Source organism: Conger conger, chromosome 15 (genome assembly GCF_963514075.1).
Source record: "Conger conger chromosome 15, fConCon1.1, whole genome shotgun sequence".
NCBI classification, from domain to species: domain Eukaryota; kingdom Metazoa; phylum Chordata; class Actinopteri; order Anguilliformes; family Congridae; genus Conger; species Conger conger.
Genome location: NC_083774.1, coordinates 30,303,268 through 30,324,740, shown reverse-complemented (window position 1 = coordinate 30,324,740; position 21,473 = coordinate 30,303,268). Strand labels below are relative to the sequence as shown.

General features: G+C 47.9%; 1 protein-coding gene across 2 annotated transcripts in view; it reads left to right on the top strand.

Annotated features, from left to right (window-relative positions):
- Positions 1-21,473, top strand: part of LOC133111748 (RNA polymerase II elongation factor ELL2) — a 42,799-nt gene that overhangs the window by 16,487 nt on the left and 4,839 nt on the right. The window contains exons 3-11 of one of the 2 annotated variants that reach the window (XM_061222317.1): positions 6,203-6,330; positions 8,888-9,051; positions 12,224-12,465; positions 14,070-14,194; positions 17,281-17,395; positions 17,965-18,601; positions 19,531-19,594; positions 20,705-20,876; positions 21,040-21,084. In XM_061222317.1, the coding sequence (XP_061078301.1) occupies positions 6,203-6,330; positions 8,888-9,051; positions 12,224-12,465; positions 14,070-14,194; positions 17,281-17,395; positions 17,965-18,601; positions 19,531-19,594; positions 20,705-20,876; positions 21,040-21,084 (1,692 nt within the window). Of the gene's footprint in view, positions 1-6,202; positions 6,331-7,013; positions 7,131-8,887; positions 9,052-12,223; positions 12,466-14,069; positions 14,195-17,280; positions 17,396-17,964; positions 18,602-19,530; positions 19,595-20,704; positions 20,877-21,039; positions 21,085-21,473 lie in introns of those variants that run through there. The other variant, XM_061222318.1, reaches the window with a different exon arrangement.

Sequence of the window (21,473 nt, the reverse complement as noted above, 5' to 3'; positions counted from 1 at the left end):
CATTTAAGCGCCGCTAACAAAGGCCCCGCTGCCGCCCTCTGAGAGGTCTTTACAAAAGCGCTACGCCCAGGCACTGGCCCCACTGCGCGCTGCCGCCGCAGATTAAAGGGAATTTAAAATGCTGAGGGGGTTCGGGCCTGTAAAGTCTGGCCGCTTTTGTTAATGAAGGAGGGCCGTGACTGAATGCCACATCTCAACTGAGCTGGCAACATTTTAACTGCAAACGGTGATGCGGAAATTACGTCTCATTTTCTTTAAATCTAAGGTCATTCTTCTGTTCTCTCTCTTCGGTTGATGATAATTATTAGTTTTTCAACTGGTTGGCCTCAAATACATGAATGAGTCAGGTGAGTCAAATCCATGAGCGCGGTTTAAATGGTGGTGTTGGTCATATCCATGAATGTTTCGGCTCAGTGTAAAGGCCAGTGATGTTGGTCATATCCATGAATGTTTCGGCTCAGTCTAAAGGGCAGTGACGTTGGTCATATCCATGAATGATTCAGCTCAGTGTAAAGGGCAGTGATGTTGGTCATATCCATGAATGATTCGGCTCAGTGTAAAGGGCAGTGATGTTGGTCATATCCATGACTGAGTCTGCTCAGTGTGAAGGGCAGTGATGTTGGTCATATCCATGAATGATTCGGCTCAGTGTAAAGGGCAGTGACGTTGGTCATATCCATGAATGATTCAGCTCAGTGTAAAGGGCAGTGATGTTGGTCATATCCATGAATGATTCGGCTCAGTGTAAAGGGCAGTGATGTTGGTCATATCCATGACTGAGTCTGCTCAGTGTGAAGGGCAGTGCAGTGGTGTTGACACACTGTGAATCAGGTGCAGTTTAGCTGCTTGCTGTGTCACATGGCGGGTTTAGCCCGGGGGAAACGTGACTCCAGTCGCCCAGCGACACAGAGGCCCTGAACCTCCGTATGAGCAGAGCCCTCCCAGTCTGCCGCTGGCTGCTCCTCCAGTAGTCCTCTGGGAAAGAACAGAACAGTATCACCTGTCTATATGTCTGTGTCTCTCCCTTTTCTCTCCTTTTTTCCTTCCACTCCTCTAATCTCTCTAGCTTCTTCTCTGAGCCACGCTCTTACAGTTAGCATTGCTGAGGAAGGGGTAGTGTGTGCATAGGTATCGTTCAGTACGTGTTGGGGGGCCACTGCTAATGCAGTGCTCTAGAGCTCGGTGTGTCTGTCTCTACTGTGATTGGCTGGGGTTGGGGACGTGCACGTGAAAACCCCCAGCGGTTTCCTGTGAGGTCGTCACTCGCTCTCGCAATTGACAGGTGTAGTGAAACCTAGTGGTTTCTCGTGAGGTCATCGTCAGTCATCGCTCTCTCCTCTCATTGGCTGGCTGGGGTAGGGGAGATGCGACCAAACCACACGGTTTCCTGCGAGGTCATCGCTCTCTCTCGTGTGATTGGCTGGAGTAGGGTACGTGCGAGCGAAACCCGGAGGTTTCTGCGAGGTCATCGCTCTCTCTCGTGTGATTGGCTTGAGTACGGGACGTGGGAGCGAAACCCGGATGTTTCTGCGAGGTCATCGCTCTCTCTCGTGTGATTGGCTTGAGTACGGGACGTGCAAGCGGTGGCCTGTAAGGTCATCGCTCACTCTCTCACCTGATTGGCTGAGCCTCAAGCCCTGTGATTTCCGCGGGGTTTCACGGGGGATGACCCCGGCGGTGTAGATGTGCTGATAAGGCGTTTCTCAGAGCACCGGACTGTGGAACGTGCGTGCCACCTGTTCTCGGTGTGACGGGGGTTCTGAGAAACAAAAGCTCCTATGTTCCAGCCTGCGTTTTTTCTCTACCGGCACACAACCGTGGCAACGGCCGGCACAGGCTGCCAGCCTTCCACAGAGATGTTGTTTTAAATTTTTGTTCTGGTTTATACTCCATTTTGGCCAAGTCATGTAAACTCTGGTTCCATCTCAAAGGTCATAGAAACAGGTTGCACCGAATGCTTATGTATTCTATGGCGAGCCTCACGTGTAAACACTTCTTTGGGCGGACCGCAGTAAAATAAATAAACTGGCTGTAAATAGTTTCTCTTCCTGAAAGCGCAGCTTTTAAATGGTAAGGAACAAAAGGCTCAAAATGAAATTGAAACGATTGTTCTCATTTTTAGTGCCCTGACAGAAATGTGTTTTAGAAGCACAGTAAACTGTGAACAGGATTTACGAGGGCTTTTTGGGGAAGAAAAAAAAAAAAAAACCCGGACTTTTATGGCTGTTTGTTCAAGTCCTTGCGACTGAGTTGTGCAATTGTTGACGTGCTGTGACTGGAGGCCTGATGAGGAATGTTTCTCTCATCCTGTCTTTATAGGCTTTTTACTGTCATTATAGCCGGTCTGTTGAAAACATAAAGAAGTGTAAATGTGTGCTAAAATATTCTGTACACTAACTGTCATTTAGATGCACTGGAGTAGCCAGGAATTAATATCCGGGGTGGGGTGGGGGGGTTTTTACTCTTCCACATATTTTACGTGTATCTCCGGCACTACATGTTCAAACCTGAAACCCCCCTCCCCCCTTTGGCTATATCTCTGTTTGCAAAGCAGCAGAGAGCTTATGACAAACAATCACACATTCACATGTTCTCTCGCACACAAAATTGTTAGTAATTGGCAGTATGTTTTTGCAGTAAGTAAGCCTTTAAGGCTTAAATTGTTTCAAGTAATTATTTGACCCCAGACACTCTTGAGACACACACGCACACAATACATACACAAAAAACACATAAACATACAAATACAAGCAAAACATAGCAGGCCATTTAGCCCAACAATGCTCACCATTTACCTACCACTAAAGTGTACATATACTGCTTAGCTTTACTGAGAACTAGATAGTATCTAGCACTGTATCAAGCCTGGTCTTGAAAAAACCCAGAGTTTCTGCCAACACTGCATGACCTGGCTACTCTGTGTGGGGGAAAAAATGCTTCCTCATGTCTGTGCGGAATTTACCTTGCTAATTTGCACTTATGCCCCCTCGTTCCTCTAACTCAACCTGAAGAATCTCTTGTAGTTCACTTTGAGGCTTTCATAAAAGGAATTAACAATCAAATTGCTCTCCGTTCACTAAGCTTTAAAAGATTAGGCATGTGAAGTCTTTCCTTGTAGCTTCTAAATTTTATCCCAGGAACCAATTTGGTTGCCCTTCTTTGAACCTTTTCCAGAGCCTCTATATCTTTCTTGTAGTAAGGTTCCTGGAACTGCACACAATACTCCTAAGTGTGGTCTGACAAAGGTTTGTTTAAGATAAGTAGAGAGACTTCACATGTATGCACACACATGCCTCGATTCAATGAAGAAAGCTTGTGTGCATGGCTGTGTGTGAGGGTTTATGTACATACCATGTAGCCTACATGTGTGTGTACATATCTCCTTCCTTCCTGCTGTGTATAATGGGTTTCTTATGAGTCACTCTGGCTAAGTGTGTGTGCCAGATAAACAGGTAGGGACGGCACGGCCCACAATCTGTGAGTAACAGAGGTCCTGGACGAGGCACACCGCCCGAAACCCAGCTACCTGTGGCGATGCAAGCAACTGCCAGTGTCTTGACCTGCAATTGGGGGAGAAAACGTGTCCATAGTCGCGTGTCATGGATGTATATAAAACGGATAGAAAACGTGTCGTAGATGGATAGAAAACGTGTCGTAGATGTATGTAAAATGTGTCGTAGATGGATAGAAAACATGTCGTAGATGGATAGAAAACGTGTCGTAGATGGATAGAAAACGTGTCGTTGATGTATATAAAACGTGTCCATAGTCTCGTATAGTAGATGGATGTAAAACGTGTCCGTAGTCTCGTATAGTAGATGGATGTAAAACGTGTCCGTAGTCTCGTATAGTAGATGGATGTTAAACGTGTCTGTAGTCTTGTGTAGTAGATGGATGCTTGCGCCTCAGGCCTGGCTTCAGTGAGCACAGACATCAAATCCAGGAAGTGGTGGGCCGTCCATCTGTAAATCAAACACTGTTACCAGGGAAACACATTAAGGGCCAGTCTCCATTACCCCAAATGACTCCCAAGATCAGCTGGAGCAGAATCCAGCATATCCACAATTGTGCTGAATTCTGTCCCAGCTCCGTCAATTGAGGACATTAATTAATTCTCCGCACTGAATATTATGGGCATTTCTCCAGAACACAAACTGTGTGCAAGTTGGTTTTCTTGAACCGACTCACAGGTGACTTGGCATCCACATGGAAGAAGCCAAGGAACCTCAGTCAGTTAGTCCTCTCTCCTGGTCCTGGAGTGCTGCAGGGTGTGCTGGCTTTTATTGTCACTCAGCACTTAAGCGATCAATTAAAGCAGTTGATTACAGTTGATACAGTTAACTCACCTTACCTTACCTTGTTTCTTGGGCGTAAATTGTTTGCTGATTTTAAGGCAAAAACAAAAACCATGACTGGGAATGAGGACCACTGCTCTAAGTTCTAGATGGTATTGAGCAACCAACCTGGCTCAACCGTTTGTGTGGAACACGTCCCTCCAGGAGGGTTCTGGTTAAGACCGGTTCTGTGCTGGTTTCTTCTTCGTCAACGAAGCTGGGCTCTCGTTTGTATGGGTTTCTGGCAGCTTACTGAAAAGCGTAACATGGGCCATGTTACAAACGCGCGCCTCGGCCTGGTGTGGGAGCACCCCGAGGCTCCTCTCCCACACGGCTTTGAGCGCAAACAGGTGCCTTCTCACCTTCTCGGAAAGTTTTGACGGTTTACACCCACACTTACCAAGCAGTTTTCGTTGAAAAGTTGTGTTGCCGGTGCGTACAGGGATGTTTTTTTTTCTGTCTTTTATTCTTTTTACTACATATCTGAACAGATATTTATGTTGTTCCAGCTTTGCCAATACTCGGAGGTCTTTATTTCCCTTTTTTTGCCTCGTTTTTGTATCTGTGGGTCTGAGTACGGGACAGTTGAATTCAGTCTGTGTTTGTCTGGGGCGATTGGGCCTCTGCTCTTTGCTTAGCAGGGAATCTTCAGAGGTTCTTGTTTTTGGGGACTCCTGTCAAAGGCAGAGCCAATAAAGAGTCTGTTTGCACTGTGCTCTTTGTTTACCCCTGACTCGGCTGTTGCCATGGTGATTCTGACTACCTGTTTCCCCTGGACGTGGAGTGGCCTCGATCTCCCAACCAGGCTGGCTATCGCTCCTCTGTCTGAGGCTGTCTCTGCTCTCCTCCCCTGTCCATCTGCCCGTCTCCCTCGCTCTCTATCTCTTCCCCCCCCCCCAGGTCTCTCCTGCTTTCTCCCCCCCCTCTGTCTCTCACACTCTCTGTTCTTCATGTTGGTCATTCTTCAGTCTCTTTCCTCAGCTGTAAAGAGAAGGGGATTGTGTGTGAATTCAAGCGTTTACACTCAGTTGGGTGTGTGTGTGTGTGTTCTGCGTGTGTCTCATTATACTTATTGCGTCTGTGTGCGCGTGTGTACTGTAGTGTTCTCGTGTGCTCTGGTCTCACACCACGTCCCAGAGAGGGTTATTTAAGGTCCTGCAGCTGAATATCAGTGCGGGCAGGACACGCCCCCGATTCTGTGAGAGGTGGAGACGCACACACACTCACACAAGCTGCTTTTAACCCCAGTCCAAGCCGTCTCAGCCGTGCGGACCTAACAAAAGAAGCCCAGCTGTGTGAAAGGACAGGTCATCGCAGGTCCCCCGACTGCAACAGTGTGGTCTGACCATAACAGCAGCTAGTTCTGTGCCTGTGTGTTCCTGTGTGTGTGTGTGTGTGTGTGTGTGTGTGTGTGTGCGCGTGCGTGCGTACGTGTTTGGTGTGTAAGGTGCACAGTGTTCTGGCACAGACTCACGAAGCACATGGCGTCCATAGCTGAAGTGCGTTTTGGGAACAGCCAGTAACACCACTGAAAAGACGGTTAATGAGCACGCTGTGTCTGCTTGGACACGTCATTCAGGGAGGGGGGCACTCGGCAAGCTGGGGGGGGGGGGGGGTTTATGTGGCACTGTAAAAAAAAAAAAAAGAATGAACAAAACGTGTGAGTTAATGTAATTGCAAGCAGATGCGGTTAGTCACATGTATTGTCCCCGTTCCAGGTGATAAACTTTAACCCAGTAAGCGCTGTGGCGGAAGAAAGCTCTGTGTATTTAGATGGGGTTTGATGGATTTGAATGTAATCTGATAGAGCGTCTTACTTGTGTGACCTTTCCCGCACGTGCTCAGTGTGTGCTCTTTTGTTCCCACAGTATATCAAGATCCCGGCCCCCTCTGCCGACCCCCACGGGGCCCTGCGCGTCTTCTCCTTCTACCTGTCCAGCGACAGCAAAGACAAGCCGCAGGCCAGCTTCGACTGCATCCACCAGTATGTGTCCGGGTAAGTGTGTTTCTGCTGTTTACTTCTGTCTGTCTCTCTGTATTTCTGTGTCACTCATTCTCTGTCGCTTGCTCTCTCTCTCTCTCTCTCTCTCTCTCACTGTTGATCTCATTCTCTTGCTTTTGCTCTTGTCTCTCATTCTCTTTGTCTCTCTCTCGCTCTGTCTCACGCTGTCTCTCACACACTCTTTCTCTCACTGTTGATCTCATTCTCTCGCTCTCCTTGTGTCTCTCTCTGTCTCTCTCTGACTCTCTCTGTCTCTCTCCCTCTCTCTCTCCTCCCTCTCTCTCCTCTCCCTCTCTCCCTCTCTCCCTCTCTCCCTCTCTCTGTCTCTCCCTCACTCCCTCTCTCCCTCTCTCCCCTCTCCCTCTCTCTCTCTCTCCCTCTCTCTCCCTCTCTCTCTGTCTCTCCCTCACTCCCTCTCTCCCTCCCTCCCTCCCTCTCTCCCCCTCTCCCTCTCTCTCCCTCTCTCTCCCTCTCTCTCCCTCTCTCTCCCTCTCTCTCTCCCTCTCTCTCCCTCTCTCCCTCTCTCTCTGTCTCTCCCTCACTCCCTCACTCCCTCCCTCCCTCCCTCCCTCTCTCCCTCTCTCCCTCTCTCCCTCTCTCTCCCTCCTCTCCCTCTCTCTCCCCCTCTCCCCCTCTCCCCCTCTCCCCCTCTCCCCCTCTCTCCCTCTCTCCCTCTCTCTCTCTCCCTCTCCCTCCCTCCCTCCCGGCCGGCGCTGGTTGTCGGGGAGGTGGCGAGAGGGCCCGTGACGTGGCCGTGAGGCTCAGAGGTCACGGGGTCGCCCAGCAGCCGAGGGGTGAGAGTGAGGCGCCTCCATTGTGTCAGTGAGCGCCGGGGGCGGGGGGGGGGGACTTCCTGTTTCCACGCAGGGGCCAATCAGGACTGCGCTCCGAGAGGCTGTTTATTTGCTGACGAGAGGGAGAGGGAGAGGGATGAAGACTTGGAGGGGACACGCGTTCTTAAATTCTGCCTCGTTACTGTCAGGCAGTGGCTACTTTGCATTGCAGGAACTGTGATTTTATATGAGTGGGTCACCCTCTATGTCCCAGCTGTAATGTGCATATATGACCAGTGTATTTAACCTGGTGTAGCTGACGTTCATTGGTCATATTTTAATGGGGAGAGAATGTTGGCAGTACTCCGGTGTTGAGTCATGCCAGATTTCTGTTTTTGCTGTCTGCTGAATTGAACATGGAGTCCAAAGATAAGAGGCCTGAACTGTCCTGAAATCAGCCAGTTCATCAGTTTTGCTGCCAGTGGAATGTCAAGTTATAAATGATGGTTCTACATTTTTTTAAATTCATTTTGTTATTAGAAATTAATATGTTATTATATTATATATCTATCCATGGCTATATCAATAGTGGAGTGTGGCTTAACTTGTGATGTGCAGGGTTAAACTGGGTAATAAACTGGGTTTATTGCAAGATAAAGTGCGGTTGCAGTTCGCTGGGTTCGTGTCGGTCTCCGCTCTCTTCTTGGTCTATTGAAAGTGCCTTCGTGTGTCTTGTCATGTGCAGATTACTGAAGAGGTCTTGTTATCGTACATATGCTTATTTCCTGGAGTGAACAGAGCCTTTGTGCGTGTGCATACACAAATGCAGACGCACACAGACGCACACAGACGCACGCACACGGGGATTCAGAGTGCTGAGTTCCACCACTGTTGTTGTCTAGCCACTTTTGTGTTGCCATGGTGCTGGGTCTGGCTCCGGCCTGAAGTTTAAGCTTTTTATCTGGGTCGCCTAGGTATGAGAGGGGCACTCTGGTCGGGTCAGTAAGGGAAGAGTCACTGCGCTGCCCTTTGACCTGCAGTGACATCACAAGCCCCGTGCACTTGCTCAGTGACCGAGGTGAGGTCAGGGGGGTCAGAGCTGGGCAGATCTGTCGCTCCGTCGGCTGGGAGACCAGTGACATCACAATGCACCTTCTGTCCTGGGCCCTTTCACACAGGAGGGAGTGTAAGGGCACAGTGCGAGGCTCTGTTTAAAGGCATGTATGTGCGACTTGTTGGGAGGGGGAGCGGGGGAGGGGATAAGGTTTAGTGTAAGCTGCATTTAAGCTGGAAGTAGCCTGCTCTCCATTTTAAAAAAAAGTTTTTCTGTGTTAGTGTTTTTTGCGAGCCGAGTGAGACGTTGCTGGTATGCTGTCCGTCAGGTTCTGCGTTCGCAGATAATAATCCTGTACTTTGACAGCACCTTGAGTTTGGATTACAGTACTAATCATTGCTCAGGAAGTGCCCCGGGGTTACCTACCTACTGGCTGTTTAAGGAAGGAATAATAAATAAATGTTTAAAAAGACTGTTATTATTTTCTGAAAGAGTAGCTGTCACTGATAACAGCCGCTTTTCCCCGTTGTCATCCGGTGCCACAGTGTATGGCTCGGTGACACAGTTAACTGTTTGTCCTCGTTCTCCCTGGTAATTAAACTACGCTCAGTGAGGTATGAATACTGAATCTATACACCGTGTGTCAAAACCGTTGGGATGTTGGAAAGTGGTTGCGGTGGGAGTGAGGCCCTGAGACTGTCTTGACTTCCTGTTTCCTGCGCAGGGAGAACAGGGAGCAGCTGGAGTGCCAGGGCAGCGTCCAGGACAAGATTACCGTGTGCGCCACCGATGACTCCTACCAGATGACCCGCGAGCGCATGTCCCAGGTGGAGAAGGACATCTGGAGCCGCACTGCCATCGAGATCAAGCCGGGGTCCACCTATCCCAGTACGTCTCCTCCCCCCCCTTCTCATTCACCCTCTTTCTCTCTTTTACCGTCTCCCTCTTTCACCCTCGCTCTCTCTCTCTTTCTCGATTTCACCTGCTCGCTCTTTCCCGACAACCCTCCATTTTGAACCATGTGTCCTTCCATTAAGGCCCCACAAGGCCCTGTTGTTGCTTATTTTGGTTTTCTCGGCACAAGTTTTTGTGGCATTAATGCCTTTAACTAAATTGAATTACGGAACAGCTTTGGCCCGGCATGGTTTGAAAGCCGCACTATGATTGGTTAGTCAGGGTTTTCCAGTAGCTCCGCTCCATTCGTGGACTGTTAGGAATTCTGCTCCAACGGGGATCATGCAGGGAGAGCCAGCTCTGCCTGGGACTTTAATTCCTGATCTTCAGATTCGGTTAGTTCTTCAGACATCGTGCATTTTACGCTGGGCCCCTCCCAAACAGTCACTCTTGCAGAACTTTTTGGTCAAGTGATACCACATGAGCGAAGATTCAGTTGTCTCCTCGTGTTAATAAATAGGCTGTAAATCTTGTGACTGGTGAGTCAGGACGATGCCTTGGTCAAGGGTCGACCCTCTAGAATTCGGTTTGCGGGTCTGACCCCGGCCGAGTCTGGCATAAGCAGTGTGGCTGGCTTCCCCCTGCTTCGCTGTGGCATGCCGGAGAAACGCTATGACGCAGTGTCATAAAAGCACCTGCCAGACTTCCTGTCCGGCTAAATAGTAAATGGTAAATGGACCGCATTTATATAGCACTGTTATACACAGCGCTTTAAAATTAATTCCTCTCATTCACCCATTCACACAAACACACACACACACTCACATACTGCAATAGTGAGCAATTGTCAGGAGCAATTGGGGGTTAGGTGTCTTGGGGGCACCCAGGGCTGGGGACTGAACCAGGAACTTTCCCACTGCCAGGCAATGTCTCCCATCTCCTCTTAGAATGAGGAACAACCATGAATTCACCAGAATGATTGGCAGCGTGCTACACTGGTTAGCTTCATTTGTGCGAGCCCAGCTAACACAAAATCTCCTCACAGTATTGCAGGAATGTTTAGTCGGTGTTATAACATTGCTGCAATATGGTCACAACCTTCTGAGGACGTTTTGTGTTAGCTGGGACGCAGGTCCAGTTTCCAGGCAGGGCACTGCCCTTGTACAGTCGCACTTAACCCAAATTGCTTCAGTAAATATTCCTCTGTATAAATAGCGTTTGTGTGAAGTAGTTGTAACCTACAGTGTGTGAGTCTCTGTGGATTGTAGCGTCTGCTAAAAGCCTGGATGTAAATGTAATGTTTATAAGCGCGGGATTTGGGGCCATGGGGTTTTTGATGCCCCATCGAATGCCAAAAACCCTCAAGGCGCCAGGCTGTGTTTTTGCGGCTCAGTAATAGCAGGACGGTCCACAACGCGTCTATAAATACCGGCTTATATTTTTACAGGGGGTAAACATTCGCCCGCGAATTTAGACGAAATGTCATAGCAGTAATTTAATGCAGGCTTGCGCTTGCTATAAAAGAAAACCTGAAAACAAAAACAGACCTGGTTTTAGTGCTGAACCCAGGCCAGTGCGCCGCGACGGAGATGCTTTTGTTTGAACTTTTTATTTCGTTACAGGGGCTGTGCAGTGCACTCGCGGATTCGCCCCGTCATGGATGGGATATGGGTTTCTTGTCCTGAAAGCATATGTGGGGGTAGAATCCAAACGTACCTTTCAGCAGCAGTGGGGTGACGGTTAAAGGGCTGGGATTGTAAGGTCATGGGTTTGAGTCCCAGGCGGGACACGACATAACCTGGGTCTCTTCAAAAGTTGAACATGATGTACATGGGACTGTTAAGGCCAGTTTATAGTCCAGCGACTATAGAGTGTCGCTCAGCTGAAACGGCTGAAGTCTCCCAACGTACACAGTGGTCATCTTCCTTAGCAAAAAGCGTAAATGCACTCCCGAGTATAAACTAAATCCATCGCATGTCGGTCACAGCGAAGACGAACTGGCGTTTAAGCGGCTGAATGATACGGAACGAGGCCTACTGATGAAGGTGTGTCACGTAGGTGATGGACTCGCTCTTTGGTCTCCGCGGAGCTGACTGGATTGTAGAGCGTACTGCAGACTCTCCGCTTCATCCCGTCAGCAGATTTCTCTCTTTCAGCCGTCTGCTGCTCGAGCCAGCTCGGCGCTTTCTTTTGAACGTTGTTCAGAAAATTCCAGAAAGCCGGGCTCAGTTCTGTTTGATGTCCGGGGCTGAAGCTCACGTCAGCGTCTTCGGGGGGGCTTTCCTTTCCAGCAGGTTCTGACGGCAGCATCTGTCGCACCCAGACATAAATAAATCATCCGTTTGTTTGTTTTTTGTCAACTGTTTTTGTGGTGAAAGTCACAATAGACCTGCTTTCAACCCAGACCTGGGTCAAATAAGTATTTCTTTTGGATTTGCAAGCACTTACTGAGCTTGTCTAGTGTATTGGAACCTATGAAATACTCTATTATTTCATTCCCCTGCTGTCTGGTGCTCTTGTTTGGCTCGACTGCGGCAGGCCAGATCAATCCAGCACAGAAAAGTATTTGCATCCAAAACCATGACGTTGTTACAATCACCCAGTAACAGGTCTCAAAATTGTGTTAGTTTGTTTCTCTTGTTAAGGAGCCAATTGGGGAGATGAGGTTAAACCAGTTCCCTTGGCACTTTTTTTGCCCCAACGTCACATTGTGTTTTGTATTGTATCCCAGACCTTTCTGGGTATGTACCCTTCTCAAAATGGGTCAGTGCAGGTGGAGAACCTGTGAGACCTGTTTAAGGACCCCGTGTTTGGAAGCGGAGGGAGGTGGTTCACCCGTTTGCAGGCCTGGCGCACTTTTCCCTTGTCAACCTACAAAACCATTACCATTAATTAAACATTGATTAATAAATTATTTAAAACATTGATGTTTATTGCAATGTCTGGCCTAAAGCAGACATTACGCAGCTCTTGCAAATCTAGCCAACTCATTCTGCGTAGCGTAAATGATTGATGAACTCCTATAAGTCATTTATAAGCTACGAATAGAGACTGCCTCAGGATACACTGTATATCAAAAACAAAATGGCTCACGAATGACATGGCAGATTTAGTTGCTTTTATAATCCGGCGGTGAAGGTAAAGAGTTGATCCCTTCTGCTTACAGGTAAATTTGTGAAGGTTCCTAAGAAGCAGGCTCCGCCCCCGACGACGGACGGCCTCCACAGGCACTCCCCTAGCAACCGCAGGGGCGGGGCTCCGAGTACGGTGGCCCAGAGGTCCCTGAGGGACCGTCTCCTCCACCTGCTGGCCCTGAAGGCCTACAGAAAGCCAGAGCTGCTGCTGTGGCTGGACCGAGAGAGGGCCAGTCTCAGAGACAAGGCTGACCTGGGATCAGTGCTGGAGGAGGTGAGGCACAGGCACAGGGGACTGTATAACTGAACCGCTGATCTGGGGTTATCTGTCTGTGAAGAGAGCCTCTATGGCAGCGCTACTCATCTCCTCGTCCTGCGGGCCGCAGTGTCTGCAGGTATTCGCCCCGACCGTGCGCTACACCACCTGACTTCACTAATTATTTTACCTGCTTGCTTCAGATAATAAGCTAATTAGTGAAATCAGGTGGTGCAGCGCACGGTTGAAGCGAACGCCTGCTGACACTGCGACCCGCAGGACGTGGAGTTGAGTAGCACTGCTCTATGGAGTGTCAAGTGGGTGGATGGATGGATGTGTGTGTGTGTAGTGTGTGACTCTGTGCGTTTGTGTATGTGTGTGCGTGCATGTTTGTGCATACTTGTTTGTGTGTTTATCTGTTGTATTATGCCTTTGCCTGCATGCATGTCTCCCATAAACACCCTGTCCCTTAGTGGTGCGGATGAAGCAGAGCACTTTGATGTGTGAAGGGAGGTGTATTTCCCTCCGTATACGTGCAAAGTGTCCTTCAGCAGCGATTAGGGGGTGGGGGAGGGGCTGTAATTAGGGCAGAGCTGAGGAGGAGAATATGATTATTTTATTTGTTCTGATGGATGAGGGGTGGAGTGTCTGTGTGCGTTCGTGGTGTGTTGATTGATGGCCTGCCTCCTGCCGGGAGAGGGGCTAGGCATTGTGGGATTGAGGAGAGCGGAACTGGAGCAGAGACGCTCTTTATTTCTGCAGTTAAGGAGGCCGGGCCCCAGAGATGTTTGAACAGAGATGCGTTCTCTAAAAGGGCTAAATGGAGACACTTGGAATTTTAATAACTCTCATGAAAGACCAGTCCGACGGTTCATAAAGGTGTGGTGATGCTGTAATGAAGATGTTGAGAGAGAGAGAGAGAGAGAGAAAGAAGAAATGCGTGTGTGTACGTGTGCGTGTGTGTGCACGAGTGTGTGTGCACGAGTGTGTGTGCACGAGTGTGTGTGCACGCGTGTGTGTGCACGCGTGTGTGTGTACGTGTGTACGTGTGTGTGTGTGTGTGCACGCGTGTGCGTGCATGTGTGTGCACGTGTGTGTGCATGTATGTGTGTTCATGTCTGTTTTTTTTTTTTTAAGAAATCTTCAAAAACTGAATCATTTAACAGTGTCACTAATTATCCTGATATAATGCAGGTGGGAGTGTATGAATTATTCATCAGAAGAATTAAGAGCCATCACAGTGGTATTTTAATAATCAAAGGCAGGGAGTTTATGTGCCGAATACATTCAGAGGCAGGCTTCAGAGCAGAACTGTGATACTTAGTGATGGATTTATGAGCTGTTAGATTCTCTTTCTGAAGGGAAGAGCAATTCAGCTGCTGAACTTATAAACTACTGGCTCTGTCTGTTGGCTGAAGTTTGTGTTTGAGTGTGCGTTTGTGTGTGTGTGCGTGTTTGTGTGTGCCTGCGTGTGTTTGCATGTGTGTGTGCGGGCATCTGCATGTGTGTGTCAGAAAGAGAGAGTCAATAATTACTAGAAATAGTCTAGTAACTAGCCTTTAAAACTGACTGCAGACTATTGACAATTTCTCCAAAATTTCCTTCTGCCATTTTAATTCCAGGTGGCGAAACTGAACCCCAAAGACCAGAGCTTCACGCTGAAAGACGAGCTCTACACACACGTTCAGAAGGACTGGCCAGGGTACCAGGAGGAGGAAAGGCAGCTTCTGCACAGACTGCTGGCCAGGTGGGCGTCCATCTTCCATCATCACCACTACCAGCACTGCCATCCTCATCAACATCATGTGTTTCCCTGTCGCTTGGAACATCCCGTCTAAATGTATAAGCTTTTACCAGTCACGTTTACATGTGTGTGATATCTAGACCTGGGTCAAATATGTAATCGTTTTCGATTCAAATACTTTTCTGTGCTCAGTTGGTCTTTCCTGGTGCGATTGGGCCAACCAAGAGGACCAGAAGACAGGGTTGGCACTTTCTGAGAGTAGTTCATTGGTTCCAATACACCAGAAAAGCTCAGTAAAGCATAGAAAAGTATTTTATTACAGATTTGGCCCTGGTGGTAACAAATATCAAAGGAAACTTGGACCACATCCATCTAACCTATAGACCAGTGTTTCCTGTCTAGCAGTGTTTCCCAACTCCAGTCCTCGGGACCCACTTGCCAGAAGGTTTTTGTTGTAACCAGTAGCTCACACACCTGATTTAACTAATCAAGGGCATTTTTGTGGTTTGATTGGTTCAATAATTAAATCAGGTGTGTGAGTTACTGGTTACAACAAAAACCTTCTGGCATGTGGGTCCCGAGGACTGGAGTTGGGAAACACTGCTATAGACTGAGCACCTTTGATATTTGAACAGCAAGTGCTGCTCCTTGAGCTACACACACTGTGTGCTGTCGGATTAATCAGTTTACATGTTAGAAACAAACAAACTGTGCCTGTTATCAACGGTGTTGATCGGTGTTGACTGGTAGTCCAGTGGTCCACTTGGTTCTTTCACCAATTAACTTTTCATACCTAATAGACTGCAGCCTCCTCCTACAGTGGGACCATAAGGCTCAGGCAGCTTCCCTAATAAGCGTAATTATTTCGTATGATGTAATGAACAGGCATGCTAACAAAATTAGCATGTTGTGAGTTGTAATGAACAGATACAGCAATGAAATTAGCATGTCGTGAGATGTAATGAACAGATATGCTAACAGAATCGGTGTGTCGTGAGATGTAATGAACAGATATGCTAACGAAATTAGCTCATCTCATAGCAGTCAGGCTGAGCCATTAACAAGACTGTAATACAGGGACCTGCAGTTGATATAAATGTATCTTTTCGTCAGACGGGAGTTTAACGGTATGAGGTGAAAAGGGTCTGTTAAACTGCCTCTGTGGCGGCCTGCGTGCGTGTGTTCTCTGTCACGCTGTGTGATGCGGGGCGGAGGACACTGCCCGTGACGCAATGGCCGTCTCATGCGTTTGTAAGTGTCCAATTACGTCAGGGCTCAGTGAACACGTCTGCGGAACAGTCTGCCCTCGGGAAGTGACCTTTTTTTAAAGTACTTTTTTTCTAAAACAGCCATTTCTGTTTTTCATCCGTTGCTTTTATCGTGAGCTTTTTTTTTGGGCAGCGCTTCAAGTCTAGCATCTTGAGCTCTGGCAGTTCTTTTCATCTCAACTCTCCATTGTCGGCTCTTGGATTAGCAGCCGAGGTTTGATTGATTAATTGATATTGACTTCCGTCCAAGACGATAATGTAGTGAAGGTAATTTAGTGGATTGTTGAAAATGACTTCATTTCCATATCAGAGCGTATGTCTGTCTGCATTTTAAGAAGGGTGAGTCACAGGAAGTGTGTTCACTCTGTAAGTGGGTCTCAGGAATCCTGGGCACAACCCGGGACTCGACAGTGACGTGGGTCTGGGAGAGATAGCCGGGCGGCGTGTGTGTGTGTGCGTGTGAGTGCGTACGTGCGTGCGTATGTCCGTGTGCATATATGTGTGCTTGTATGTGTGTGTGTGTGTGTGTGTGTGTGTGTATGGATATGTAAGTGTATGTGGGTGTGTGTGTGTGTGTATGGATATGTATGTGTGCTTGTGTGTGTGTGTGTGTGGATATGTAAGTATGTGTATATGTGTGTGTGTGTGTGTGTGTGTATGTGTATGGATATGTAAGTATATGTGTGTGTGTGTGTGTGTGGGTGTGTGCGTATGGATATGTAAGTGTGTGTGTGTGTGTGTGTGCGTATGGATATGTAAGTGTGTGTGTGTGCGTATGCGTGTGTGTGCGTATGGATATGTAAGTGTGTGTGTGTGTGTGTGTGTGCCTATGCGTGTGTGTGTGTGTATGGATATGTAAGTGTGTGTGTGTGCGTATGCGTGTGTGTGTGTATGGATATGTAAGTGTATGTGTGTGTGTGTGTGTGGGTGTGTGCGTATGGATATGTAAGTGTGTGTGTGTGTGTGTGTGTGTGTGTGCGTATGCGTGTGTGTGTGTGTATGGATATGTAAGTGTGTGTGTGTGCGTATGCGTGTGTGTGTGTATGGATATGTAAGTGTGTGTGTGTGCGTATGCGTGTGTGTGTGTATGGATATGTAAGTGTGTGTGTGTGCGTATGCGTGTGTGTGTGTATGGATATGTAAGTGTGTGTGTGTATGGATATGTAAGTGTATGTGTGTGTGTGTGTGCGTATGCGTATGCGTGTGTCTGTAAGTACGTGAGTATGTGTATGAGGGTGCAGCTGAAGGAAGCTGATTGCTGTAGTGCAGACCCATTGTGTTCTGCATCCTCAGTCATACACCAGATCCCCTCCCTCACAGATCTTATCTGGCTCTGGGAAGCATAGGGCTGTAGATACAACTACTGTTACTGCCTGTATAGACCTGCCTGTAGTGTGTGTGTGTGTGTGTGTGTGTGTGTGTGTGTGTGTGTTTATGTGTGTTTATATGTGTGTGTGTGTGTGCGTATGCGCGCGCGTGCACGTGTGTATTTCTTGGTCCTTTTTCAAGATTCCAGAAAGCCCAGCTGGTTTTCACAAATGATTGATGACCATCTGTTTAGAGCTCTGTCGGCATACTGTATAGACTTTGAGCCTGACGTTTAAAAAGTTACAAAATGTGAAACTTTATCCGCTTTTTGTCTTAATGTTTCCCCACCGCCATTAGGCCTTCCGGAAAGTTCTGTGCTGTGAAGCTTACTTTCAGTTTTCATTCTGGGATGCCATTGCTACTTATTTCAGGGCTTTTGAAAGAACTGGCAGCCACCTCTGGAATGGCATGCTGATTTTCTTTTCTTTTTTTCTCCTCCTCTCCCCAAACCAGGAAGACACTGCAGTCCAGCAGCAGCCAATCGAAGAGCTTCCAGCCGAACCCTTCATTCCAGAAAACCCCGGAGGATTCTGCGTTGCACCTCAGCCCCGGCAAGAATCTCGCGGTGGTGAGCTCCTCGCCTGAAACCTCCTGCTGCTTTTCTCTGGCCCCGTTTATTATTTCAGGAAAGCTCAGTGACGCAAAATCCAGGAAAGACTTTGAGGGATTTACAGTGGAAGTCAAAGGTCAATGTGCATGTACGCGGTGGATTTCCAACGGGGGGAACTTGGGGAACGGAGGCTTTTGTGTGCTGGTATTGGCCGCTGGAAAACGTAAATCTGCAGTGTCAGTTTGAATGAGGGGGAAAGAACTAACTCGGAGGCCTTATTCTTGCCCCTGATGGCATCTGTTTTTTATTGGTGTGTGAGCTGCTGCAGTCTGTTTCAGGGCCAGTGAGACTGCTGTATTAACTGTGAGTGTACAAATGTCAAGCTCAAATCTCTCCTCTCTTCTTTTTCCTCTCCTGTCCTCCTCTCCTTCCTTTCATCTCCTCTCTTCTGTTTTTTACTTTTCCCCCCCTTACCCCTGTCTCCTTTCTCCTTTTCTGCATATCCATCTCTGTGCCCCTGTTCTTTCTTTCCTCCTCTTTGGTCCCCTTCTCCTGTTTTGCTATCCCTCTCCTCTCCCCTCATTCAGAAACGGCCGCTACCTTCCGGACCACCGGACGCTCATCCTCAGAAGAGGCCGAGAGTTTCGGAGCCCGCCCCTCTCCCTCCTCCACTCTCCAACGGGCTGCCCGTCCCCGGCGGGGCACGAGGCCCAAGCGCGCTGCACCCCAAAGCAGAGACTCCGAGGATAGGCGACCACGCCTCAGAGAGCCGGAATGGATTCCCCACGCAGCACAACCTGAGCGACTCCTTCCACAAACCCGCACCTCCCAGCCCCAAGCCTCCCCAGGCCGACCCCTCTGTCTGCGCTGACCAGCTCCTCGCCAACGACCCGCACAAGAAGAAGAAGTCCAAGAAGCACAAAGAGAAGGAGAAGGAGAGGGAAAGAGAGAGAGAGCGGGAGAAGGAGAGAGAGAAGGAGAAGGAGAGAGAGAGGGAGAAGGAGAGAGAGAAGGAGAAGGAGAGAGAGAGGGAGAAGGAGAAGGAGAGGGAGAGAGAGAAGGAGAGGGAGAGGGAGAGGGAGAGGGAGAAGGAGAAGGAGAAGGAAAGAGAGAAGGAGAAGGAGAGGGAGAGAGAGAAGGAGAGGGAGCGTTTAAAAGGCAGTGGGAGAAGCGAGTGGCTGGAGACCAGCCCAGACCTCAAACCTGACCTGGAAAAACACCATGGTGAGATGGAGCTATCTGCCTTTCCTTTATACATATGCTTGCTTCCTCGCTCACACACTCGCTCACACACTCGCTCACACACTCGCTCACACACTCGCTCACACACTCGCTCACACACTCGCTCACACACTCGCTCATACACTCGCTCACACTCACACACAAACGCACACAAACACATGCACAATAAAATTGCAGCTTGGGTTAGTTCCCTGGCCTCTTGAGGCATGCTATTCAAGGTTAATACAGCCAAAAGGGGGAGTGAGTTGGACATTGAGTTGGGGGGCATATTGTGTTTGGAAATTCTTTTGAAAGCCTCCCTACGGAATAAGCTGATTATTGAGGGAGGCAATTTTGCCTGCATCTATCCCCCCCCCCGGGAACACACCGTGACTTGTGCTTTCCAAATGCCACTGTTAAAAACAATGGCCAATTATAGGTGCTTAAGTCTAGGCAGTGCCGTAAGGCTCACAATTACTTCTTTTACTCTTTCTCAGTCGCAATCATCTTCTTTCATTACAAGCTGGTCTCAATGTGATGTTCCACCTGGATTCAGATGATAGTTTTGAAATTGAATAATGTGCCAGGTTTAAGGGGTGTGGTCTGGGTGTCTTTCACACGTCTCCGCGAAAGCTCCCACCTGCTTTCGTTTTGTTATTGACCTGGTAACATTAGAGTGGGGTGTTCGGTCCTCTTAGCAGGGAATGTCCTCACAAGACTGTTGTTTTCCCCGGCAACAGCCTAGCAGGGGAAAACAACAGCCCAGCTGGCTATGAAGATAGCCTATGTACCTGCATCTTATCGTGGTGTGTGTGTGCGTGTGTGTGTGCGTGCGTGCGTGCGTGCGTGCGTGCGTGCGTGCGTGCGTGCGTGCGTGCGTGCGTGTGTTTGCGAGGGCCTAACCGCATGTGTGTGTGTGCTTCTGTCTTCAGTGCAGGGGGATGCAAACACACCTGTTTCTCCACCCTCTCCTGCGGAGCTGCCTGATTATTTACTGTGAGTACTTAGAGATTATGCACTTTTCCCCAGCTTACCCACAATCCTCCAGGGCAAGGGGAGGGCACTAGAGGATTCCTTCGGTAGTTTAAATATAGACGTGCGGGTTACGGAGCGACGCGCGGCTGCCTCCTTTCATTCTACCAACCCCAAAAAATGCATCACGAGCAGCTTCATGAACCCTCACATTACAGAATTAAAGAGTGTAATATTAAACGAAAGAGGTCATTTTGAAATGTTTCGGTACGTAAAACAACAATCAGTAGTTTACTGTACAATTATCAGTTAAAATGAGCAGTTTGTCCACTTAGACCGCAAGATAAATTCAGTTAACTTGAAGAATGCAGGTTTTGAAAACAGACCCCAGGGAAAGTATTGCATGTACTGTACAAATCATACACCAGGCTTTTGCAAGTCTTAGTTCATAAATACTTGGTGTTTGTCCAACCAAATATGTTCCTTTGGTTTCTCTTGCACCACTGCACTTGGTCTTTAAGCACCAGCTCTGTTCTTTTACACTGTTTTTCATATATTGTGGCTCAATCACTTTTGCCCCTCTATTTTATGAAATGGAACCGACCCCAAAATTATATTTGGATTTGTATCGAATGTATTTAATAGCGTTGGAAAATTGAGTGTCATTCCACAAAAGAAGCCAACCGCTTTGTGGAATGGCTTTGAGAAAGGCGGAGAAAAGGAAAATAGATGATCTAATGTCTCAGATTTGACATCTTGAGAACACATCTAGCTGTCACAACATTACTTCTGTGAAAAATGCATTAAACAAAATCCATGGGCTTCTATTCAGCCAATCAACAGTGCCACCTGTAGGCAGGAAAAATATGCAGTTACTGTTGAGTTATTTTGACTTCTCATTTGAAAGCATGAAAACAAAGCCATTGGTATGACAATGAGGGGGGTGATTACTGTTAAGTAAATACTTCGTTTAATTGCATAAGTAAATACGATATTTAATTACGTAGGTTCCGCTACATTTATAGTTTTACATTTCACCGCTCAAGAAATAGGCCATTATCCGTCGGGGCCTGTGATATCAAATTAAACGCGTGAAATGAATGACTCACAGGAAGTTCACTGTCTGCATTACAGGAAGTACACGGTCATACTGGCCTCAGAGCAGAGGCAGAAGTACAAGGAGGACTTCTGCGCGGAGTACGATGAGTACCGGGATCTGCACGCCCGCATCGGCAGTGTCACGCAGATGTTCGTCCGCCTGGGGTCCAAGATAAAGACCCTCTCCCCGGGAACGAAGGAACACAAGGTACGCGCAAGCCCCGCAGGGTTGAAGGTTTGGATGTTACTGCGCTGTACGAAGAACGGGGTGCTCGAAACTCACATAGTCACAGGTGCAAAGAAAGTCAATTGTGAAGAGAAGTGTAAGACCTTATTACACTCCTAATAATTAATTTGTTGTATTTTTGCAGGTTATGGAAGACCAAATATTGGAGAAATACAAAAAGTACATGAAGGTAAGGCATTAGTCATCAACAAGTTTTGTTTCTTGACAAACCTAACAATGAGTATTGTTAATAATAATAATAATAATAATAATAATAATAATAATAAAAATAATAATATAGTGCCCTGCTGGCCTACTTTTAAATGCTTGCTGCATCGAATCAAACTATTTTCAAAAAAGGGTTTGGTTCTTTTTTGCTTCTGCTTTGACATAAATAAATAGTCCTTTTTTGAACCCAGAACTGACAGACACATTGGCTGCATCCAAAAATCACATTCTTAGCATACCATTCATACTCATTCAATGAAAGTCAGCCTGAAATTTAGTACGACTAGTACGCCGGCATGCGGATTCAAACACAACGCCAGTCTTAGGGGTCAGGGAGGCAGTGCGTGTCTG